At 31.9% G+C, this 10,091-nt stretch overlaps 1 protein-coding gene across 2 annotated transcripts; it reads left to right on the top strand.

Annotated features, from left to right (window-relative positions):
• The first annotated feature begins 4,541 nt into the window (after window positions 1–4,541).
• LOC116012153 (putative disease resistance protein RGA3) lies at window positions 4,542–8,405 on the top strand. 2 transcript variants are annotated; one of them, XM_031251631.1, is made up of 2 exons: window positions 4,542–6,339; window positions 6,410–6,522. In XM_031251631.1, the coding sequence occupies exons 1-2, from the start codon at window positions 4,673–4,675 to the stop codon at window positions 6,414–6,416; spliced, it is 1,674 nt and encodes a 557-aa protein (XP_031107491.1). In that variant the 5' UTR covers window positions 4,542–4,672; the 3' UTR covers window positions 6,417–6,522. The 2 variants fall into 2 exon arrangements, with proteins under 2 accessions (XP_031107491.1, XP_031107490.1); XM_031251630.1 differs by having other exon boundaries at window positions 4,542–8,405.
• Window positions 8,406–10,091: the final 1,686 nt, after the last annotated feature.

Below are 10,091 nucleotides of genomic sequence, written 5' to 3'. Positions count from 1 at the left end.
GTCTGCAACACAGTTTCGACTTGCAGCCTAATTTTGACCCTTTTCCCTTTTGAACCACACTTTGATGTCTTCATAAGAGTTGTAGCCCTTGAAGTCTTCTTTCCAATGGTTCAAGAATCACCTCATTTGGATATTCTTAGGCTGAGATATGGTCCGATTACCGAGGTGTCGCCATGGTAGCGGGAATTACAACTCTTTGGCTCCTTTGGATTGGCTTTTGCTCCCAAATGGTTCTAATGCACTTCTAAACACATCAAAAACATCTAAACCAAGCATTATACCATTTTAAATATGAAAACAAGGAAATAACCATTGGACACAATATTTTATCACACAATTTACTATAAACCCTACATAAAAACACAAGTAAAATCGGTACAAATGGGAGTGTATCACATTACAATTCCTATCATACTACAATTCTATCGTAAAAAGATACAACCTTATATAAATCCCTAATCCTATACTACGAACTTTAAAAGAGAAATGCAGTGCAATTATTTAGAACCTCCCCACTATCAAATATGCAAATTCTGTTGATGCGCTTGTTTTCTTTCAATTCTACAAATCGAAAACAATTTTCTTCTTTCACTAATGGAGTCTGTTTTTGTCTCTGCTTTCGTTCTTCTTTCACTAATGGAGTCTGTTTTTGTCTCTGCTTTCGACCTATCCCCCAAGACGAAGACTGTTTTTGTCTCTGCTTTCGACCTATCCCCCAAGACGAAGAAAAGTTGTATAAGGGCTTTCGACCTATCCCCCAAGACGAAGAAAAGTTGTATAAGGTTTCAATTCTACAAATCGAAAACAATTTTCTTCTTTCACTAATGGAGTCTGTTTTTGTCTTTGCTTTCGACCTATCCCCAAGACGAAGAAAAGTTGTATAAGGCTTCGACGCAGTGCAATTATTCAGAACCTCCCCACTATCAAATCTGCAAATTTTGTTGCTGCGCATGTTTTCTTTCAATTATACAAATCGAAAACAATTTTCTTCTTTCACTAATGGAGTCTGTTTTTGTCTCTGCTTTCGACCTATCCCCCAAGACGAAGAAAAGTTGTATAAGGCTTCGATTGATTCGTTGTTATTTGTCCCGGGAATATCAACAACGTTCCGCAGTCAACCAACAGACACTGGAGTGCCTACTCCATGACTCCCAGGCAATGTTTCCAAACAGCTTGATTTTGTAATACCATTCCTACAAAAGAAAAAACAGCATAGAGTAATGATAACTATACTTATTAACAATTTTAGTATTTGGTATTACAAATTAATATATAATTTACATAATAATTAAATATAGAAAGCTCGATTATATTATAAATTCAATAATTTTGTAAAAGAATGTAGTGTTATTACTTTATTTGATGGTATAGTTAGTGCAATGAAAAGAACATGTGATATACTAAGCATATGTTGGTATGGGATCATTCCAAAACATCTAAACTATAAAAAAAAAGTAATATCCTCCTATTTCATTTTTTCGCTCAAATTTTTGTAGTCAATTAATTAAATATTTTATTGGTGAAATAATTAATAAAGCTTATTTGGTTAAATATTTTATTGGTGAAATAATTAATAAAGCTTATTTGGTAAGAAAATTTATTGGTGAAATAATTAATAAAGCTTATTTGGTAAGAAAATGTATTGGTGAAATAATTAATAAAGCTTATTTGGTAAGAAAATGTAAAGGTGAAATAATTAATAAAGCTTATTTGGTAAGAAAATGTAAAATTGAAATAATTAATAAAGCTTATTTGGTAAGAAAATGTAAAATCAAAATGAACTAATATCTATTAATTGGTAATATTACTTCTATATTCATGTATCAATACTATTAATAAAAGTAAAATCCTCCCCTTCAACTTTCGCACACAAAATAATATTATTAATTAATTGGTAAAAAAATTAATAATGTTTAATTGGTAACAAAACTTTATTTACCAAATTCTCATAATAATTAAACCATTATAATTGTGAGAATAATGAAAACAAAATCTGCGTAATTTTATAAGAAAAAAATAATTTATTAATTATTATTTACACCAATAATAATAATTCAACTAATTATCTATACTTCTATATATATACTACTATTAATAAAAATAAAATCATTCTTTGTGAAATCTCCACCCAAACAATAGTAATAGTAAAGATAAAATGGAAAAGAAAATTGATTTTACTAATTGATTGAAAATATAAAAAGATCCTAGAAAAAGGAAACATAAATTAGGAAAATTGGAAAAAGGGAAAAGGATATTACTAATTGACTAAAAATTATTTAAAAACATTAAAAAATTAATTACACTTTTCTTTTGAAAACTTTAAATTATTTAAATTTAAAAAAATTAACTAAACATGGGTTGTTAGATTTTTAAGATAATTGTTGACAAACAAGTCATATATTATTCAATTAATTGAGTAATACTTTTGTACTAATCTTATAATCAAATAAATGTATACGTTCAATATTAGAATTTTTTATAATTTCAATCTTTATTTTTATTATCTAAATATATAATAAAAAATTTATCCGTGCATCGCATTGGGTAATTGGACAATTATTTGCTCTAATTCAAGTAAAGAAAACATCAAAAAAATATAATCGATCCAACCAATTTCATCAATTGCGCTATAAAATATTCGATGTTACAATTTATATAATTGTATGTCGATCCAAATATTCTTAAAATATTATAACAAATCCATTCCGTGCAACGCACGGGCAAAAATACTAGTAATAATAATAATAATAATAATGATAATATTAAATATTAATAATATTAATTATTATTATAGAATAATATTAATGATAGAATAATATTAATTATAATTGGTTATAATAGGTTATTAGTAATTATTGTAATTATTATGATAGAATAATATTAATGAGATAAGAATGTGGTTTTGATTGTTACAATTTTTTGTAATATTTATCTAAATGTACTCATATTCTGGCTGAGATACAAAAATTATGAATGTCAATCATATTTATTATATTTTATATGCTAATAATATCTAATAATTGTAATTGGCAAGTCCCATGTAAAACTAAATCAAATATTTATTATATTTTATTTTCAAATCATTTCCAATCAATTCTCAAATGGTAATAACCTACTAACACGAATTGTTTGCTTACATAATATTATTTTATTAAATTAATTTGTTCATTAAATCGTAACAAATACTAGCATATTAATGTCACTTATACACAGTAATGTACGTGCAATAAAATTGGTAATATTTATATATACACGAAAATTGTCTTAAAAAAAATATATACACGACGATCACGTCCATAAAGTCATCATTTATTAGTAGAAAATTAAATCAAGAATATGATATATTATTGGAATTGAAAATTAAATCAAGAATATAACATATTATTGGAATTGAAAATTACAAAATAATATCTATTAATTATAAATTAATTTGTTCATTAAATCGTAACAAATATTTTCAATCATATTATATTATATATATGCTATCAAAAAAATACACGAATTACGAATTCTGGCTGATATAAAAAAATTACGAATGTCAATCATATTATATTATATATATGCTAATATATTACGAATGTCAATAATAATAATAATAATAATAATAATAATAATAATGATATAACTCCTATGCATATTTGTGCCTTAATTGGTAGAAAATGAAAAAGGAAACGAAAATCACTAATTGACTATAAATAAAAGAGATCCCTAATTGATTGAAAATGAAAAAGAAAACAGAAATTAATCATTAATACTAGAAAATAAAAATTGAAAAAAGGAATGAGAATTACTAATTGCCTGCAAATAATAAAAAAAAGGATCTCTAGGCCATGCCTATAAAATGATAGGATCAAACTTGGGTTTGCCTTCCCCTGTGCACTACTCAAGAGATTCAAGAATTGGATCCTCTCTCTAAGATTTTTCCAAGAATGGTGGTTGTCGTCATTCCTGGTCTTGATCGTCGTCGCCATTAACATTTCCATTGGTATGTATTCTCTCTCGGTTTTCTTCTTAATTTCTAAGTTTCTCACATGTATGCATATGTTTATTAGCACTACTCTGTCCTTGTTCGGGTCTCGATTCGCACGGGTGTTTCGGGTTGTACGGTTATTGCACACCCATACTAAGAGCATTCTTATCAATGCATATTTGAGGGATATTGGAACAGTAACATCCTAGGTGGAGGGGAGAGAAGTTGGAAAGAGAAAGAATGGGAATCATCTGCAAAATATGAGATATTGGAACAGTGTTAAAAGAAGAAATAGAAGATTGATGTGCGCCCACTCTGGCGAGTGCACTCCACGCGCCCCTCAGGCTCGCATGACATCTTGAGTTATATATATATATATATATATATATATATATATATATATTTTAAATTTTGATTTGTTTTATTTATTTTTTTCTCCCCTCGATTTTCTCTTTCTTAATTACAATTACAAAAACTCCAAAAAAATGGCAAAAAATTTTGATAAGGATGCTCTAAGGCTACAAGTGGTGCAAACTACACCTTCTGAAACCACGCGGGGAGGACCGGGAGATGAATACTTCGAATCGTGTTGACCCAACTGAAAATCAAGCTCCCTGAAGTGTAGCTAAAGCTCGCGCTCTCTCTCTACCATCATTCTCTATTGTGATTTCTGGATTAAAAATCGGAAAGAGTCACTGAGTCATGGAAGGAGCACTAATCGAAGTAGTTCTGGAGAATCTCAACTCTCTGATCCGAGAAGAGTTGGGATTGCTATGGGGCATCGAAAGGGAGATGGAAAACCTATCTAGCTTGCTCTCTACCATCCAGGACGTTCTGGAAGATGCAGAGGAGAAGCAACTGAAAGACAAGGTCCTACGCAACTGGCTGCTAAAGCTCAATGCTGCTGCTTATGAAGCGGATGATATCTTGGACGATTGCACAACTGAAGCCTCCCAGCTTCAAAACAAACACCAAACTTTCATCAAACGCCTGCTAATTAATCCTGCAGGTAACGTTTTGTTTCGCCATAAGATTGGGAAAAGAATGAAAGCAGTGATAGAAAAACTGAATGCCATAGCTGAGGAGCGGATTAAGTTCCATCTGAGAGAAATTGGTGATAGGATGGCCGTTAAAGTCGATGAAACGCGGGAAACTGGATCAATCTTGACGCAGTCGAGTATCTTTGGAAGGGATCAAGATAAGGAGAGAATTATAGAGTGGTTGGTTGACGAAACAAGGGAGGGTGAACATGTTTCAGTCCTACCTATATTAGGAATGGGGGGTCTGGGAAAGACTACACTTGCCCAGATGGTTTTCAATGAGGAAAGGGTGGCTCAACACTTTGATCTAAGACTTTGGGTTTGTGTTACGAGTGATTTTGATGTCAAGAGAGTGCTAAAGGAAATTTTTGAATCCGCCACTAGGAATGGCTCTGGTGCATTGAAGCTAGATTCTCTACAGAGAAGCCTTCAAGACTTGTTGAGTGAAAAAAGATTCTTACTTGTGTTGGATGATGTGTGGAATGAGGATCAAGATAAGTGGCAAAGGTTGAAAGATGTTCTTGCTTGTGGATTAACTGGCTCTTTCATCATCGTCACTACTCGGCTTGAGAAGGTTGCAATCATTGCGGGGACTCTACCTACATATTGTTTATCAGGTTTGTCAGAAGAAGATTCTTGGCTGCTGTTCAAGCAGCATGCATTTGGGCAAGAACCAAAAGAAGAAGCCAGACTAGAAAAAATTGGTAGAGAAATTGTGGCAAAATGTGGGGGTGTGCCTCTGGCGACAAAGGCTCTTGGAGGATTTATGCGGTTTAAGAAAGAAGAGAGTGAATGGTTATTTGTGAAAGAAAGTGAAATTTGGAACTTGCCTCAAGGAGAGACTTTTATTTTGCCTGCACTCAGATTGAGTTATCATAACCTTCCTTTTGAGATGAGAAGATGCTTTGCATATTGTTCTGTATTTCATAAGAGCACTCAAATTAAGAAGGAAAAGCTGATTCATCTTTGGATGGCAAATGGATTCATTTTATCCCGTGGAAATTTGGAGATGGAGGATGTTGGAAATGAGGTGTGGAATGAGTTGTACATGAGATCCTTTTTTCATGATGTGAGGAAGAATGACTTTGGGGATGTTACTTTCAAAATGCATGACCTTATTCATGATCTTGCCCATTCTGTGATGGAGGGAAGCAGGTCAAGCCAGCAGATCTTACTGAGAGATCATTATCTATCACTACCACCTGTTACCACAACTCTAATACTTGAGGATCCTTCAAAATTCAGTCGTCTTCGAGTGTTGGATGCAAGTCGGCAGTGGGGAAGTTTCACAGAAGTGCCATCTGTTATCGGCAGTCTGAAGCACCTAAGGTACTTAAATCTCTCGTATACTGAAATTCAAACATTACCTGATACGATATGTGATCTTTGGAACTTACAGATTCTAAATCTGGACTACTGTTGTGAGCTTCAAAGTTTACCCAAGCGCATTTGTAGCCTTAAAAATCTCCGGCATCTTTGCTTGCTAGATTGTCCCCTAATTGGAATGCCCCCTAGTATTGGTCAGTTAACTTGCCTAAAAACATTAAACAAGTTTGTTGTTGGGAAGCAAAGAGGTTTTAAGATTAGTGAATTGCAAGACTTGAATCTTAGAGGTACTCTTCATATCACAAATTTGGAGAAAGTGAAAAGCAGTGAGGACGCGAAAGAGGCCAATTTAGAAGGAAAAAAAGATCTTCGACACTTGTCTATGTCATGGGATTCTGAAGAAGGTACTAGTAATGCAGAAAATGATGTTGATCATGACATAGTTAAGTATCTTGTTCCTCCTTCCCAACTTCAGTCTTTGAGGATATATGGCTTCAGAGGTACATCTTTTCCATTTTGGATGAGCAGTCCAATAATGAAGGATGTTGTCGATATTTCTTTAGAAAACTGCAAAAATTGTGTCAATCTTCCACCATTTGGGGAGCTACCTTTACTGAAATCTTTGCGTTTAGAAGGGCTTCCTATTGAGTATGTTGACAATGAATTACAAGGCGAAGGCTTGATCAGAATGAGGTTCCCATCATTGACTTCACTCAATATGAATGACCTTCCAAAGCTAAGAAAATTGTCCAGGCAGGAAGGACAAGAGCTATTCCCTCACCTCCGCAACTTGGACATAAGCAACTGCCCTTTGTTTATGTCTGTGCCTGAAAACTTACTGAACAACCTCAATCATTTGGAGTCATTATATATTAGCTGTCTTGAAACGCTTCAAATGCTGCCTACAAGCCTTTCAAGCTTGACTCATCTCCAGTATCTGTACATAAGTCGCTGTCCTAACCTCGTGTCGCTTCCACAAAGCATTCAGAGAATGGGAAGTCTTAAAATCTTGCTAATAACCGGATGCCCAGAACTGCAAAGGCGATACGATAAGGGAAATGGGGAACACTGGGATTACATAGCTCACGTTCCAAAAGTGTGTATTACTCCATAGAATACAATCAAGATAAGGTCCATTTCTCTTCCTCTTCAATGCTTTGAAATGCATTACCCTCCAGGTTCTTGTACTGTGAACCTTTTGTTTCTGCCGTGAAATTGGATTTCGCAGTGAATATAGATTTCAGATGGAAACAAATTGACACCAGAGGTATGTCATGGTGTCTTCTCTAGTTTAAGAATTAAAGAGTAATTGATTTTCTATTCCTACCAATCTATGAATCTTCTCTAATGGAATAAATATGGTACAAAACAATCTCTATTGAAAAAACACTTGATGCCATGAATGGATCAACCTCAAGTTGTTTGTAAAGTCAGGCATGCACTATCTGCTTTTCAAAACTAAACTAAAACAGAACCACGTAGTTGGAAGTTTGCGATGTGCAAAACTATCATCTTATTTGTTACTTGTTAGGATCAAGTGCTTATCACTACGCAAAAAGCTATAGCTAGTAGCGAAGGTGCAATTTTATTTTCTTATACCACCACACATTTTCGAGATGCTGGGTGCTGGGCTTGGCCCTTTTAAGTCCTTTAACGGCTTCCGCCCAACACTATTAAATAAAAAATTGGACCAGTTAGTTTTCTTCTCGTCTTCGCTCTATGTTGTAACATCTGTGTGCTACAAGAAGCCTGATTAACATCCTTGACCCTGGATAAATCCACCTTTGATATAGGTATATGAGAAGTATTACATCTGCAAAGCAAGAAGACAGACATTAACATGATATTATCTAAGTCAAGATAGGCTTTTTTTTTTTTTTTTTAATAAAAATGAAATACAAAATTTTCTGTTTAGAATGAACCATTTTCTGTCAAGGTAAAGCGCATGTTTGTTGGAGTTTGATATTATTATTTGCTCCACTTATTGGATTGTGAATTACTATGTATGTATATTTAGAATTGCACCTTTCCACTTGACCTGAATTGGCAGCTATATGCCCCTTCTTGGTCTTTATGCATATACTAGTTTTATACGCGCATTGCGCGAATGGGTTAATGCCCAATGTTTATATTTAAATAAATATTTGAAAGTATATATTAATGCAAGATTATATAAAAGTTTATACATGGGTAATTGAATGTCAAATTTTTTTATTTAAATATCTAACTCAAAGTATATGAATCCAAGATAATATAGAAAATTCATTATAATTATTACTAAAATAAATGTTTGCAACCTTGTAAAATCGATAGTATAAATATTTGGTCTAAAAATGATAGTCTAAATAAATACTACTTTTAATTTGAATTTTTCTAAGTGTTCTTAATTCTCTTTTGAGTAACATTATATTGTCATTATCTTCATCTTTACTATTTGTTCTCTTCCTTTTTTTTGGTAGTGTGTTATTTGCAATTCGGTTATTGTTGGTAGTATAGATGATAACGTCATGCAATGAGATGATGATATAGGAGCTATGGACTTTCCTTTAGGTGTTCTGCTTGGGTTCATTTGGTTCAACCATTATTGTTGGATGAGTTATTGTGGATAAAGAAACCCCTAGTTTAAGAAAAAAGATTAAATAAATTAATAAAAATTTGAAAATTTTAAATATTATGTATTCCAAAGATATTAAAAGGTAGTTTCTCGCTTCAATTTGTTGGGTAAGGGGTTATTTGATGAGTACTTTCATTGTCAACAAATCCCCCAAGTAGTTAATATGATTGGTTTCAAACTATCATTTTTTATTTTTTTTTCATGGTATTAAAGAAATACATATGTATCATTTTTTGGTGTAACTACTAATTTATTTAATTCAATAAGAGTAAAATAGAGTGATTCCGCTTCAATTTGTTGGGTTATTTGAGTACCATTTTTGTCAACCATTCCCCAAGTAGTTAATATAATAATTTGCTTCAAATTATTTTAAATTTTTTTTTCATAATATTAATAAAATACTTGGTAAATAAATATATAACATTATTTTGTACTATAACTTTGATATTTAATTACAAGATATTGTAAAAATAAGATAATGGACAATGTAATGAATATCAATTGATAAATTTGAATGTAAAGAATCTTTGCATGAGAGAAAATAAAGACAATATAACTAATGAAATTATTTCTCTTATTTAATTTAATTTTTTGATAATGAATAATTTTTTCAAATAAAGGTATTGTAGACACATAATTCTAAATTAAAGAAATACATATGTATCATTTTTTGTTGTAGCTACTAATTTATTTAATTTAATAAGAGTAAAATAGAGTGAGAAACTTAATTATGTCAAATTTGATTGAGATGAGGTTCGAACCTAAGACCTTTCTTATAGAAATTAATGGGTAAGTTAAAAGTTAACGGAATATTAACTGATGAAAGAATATTTAACGGAAAACTTAACGGATAATCATAAAAGTAAGGTTAAATTAGGTAATCTCTATTAATAATATTAATCTGAATTATCTTAACCATCTATTTGATTAAATAATTCATCTGAACCATCCATTTGATTAAATAATTTGACCGCCATTTTTTTTACCCATTTTAGGCTTAACTCTCTTTAGCTCTTATTAGTATAATAATAGATATATAATTATATACGTCACCTAAGGCCCGGCCCTGGGCAAGGACAGGCTGGGCCCCTGCCCAGGGCCCAAGTCTGAATGGGGCACGCCATATATATATATATATATA

This window comes from Ipomoea triloba, chromosome 3, assembly GCF_003576645.1.
Source record: "Ipomoea triloba cultivar NCNSP0323 chromosome 3, ASM357664v1".
NCBI classification, from domain to species: domain Eukaryota; kingdom Viridiplantae; phylum Streptophyta; class Magnoliopsida; order Solanales; family Convolvulaceae; genus Ipomoea; species Ipomoea triloba.
Note: the sequence above shows the minus strand (reverse complement) of the source record. Positions and strands in the feature narration are given on the sequence as shown.

Bases quoted from the DNA above. Each gene is read 5' to 3' on its own strand.
- LOC116012153 (XM_031251630.1), top strand. From the start codon at position 4,673: ATGGAAGGAGCACTAATCGAAGTAGTTCTGGAGAATCTCAACTCTCTG.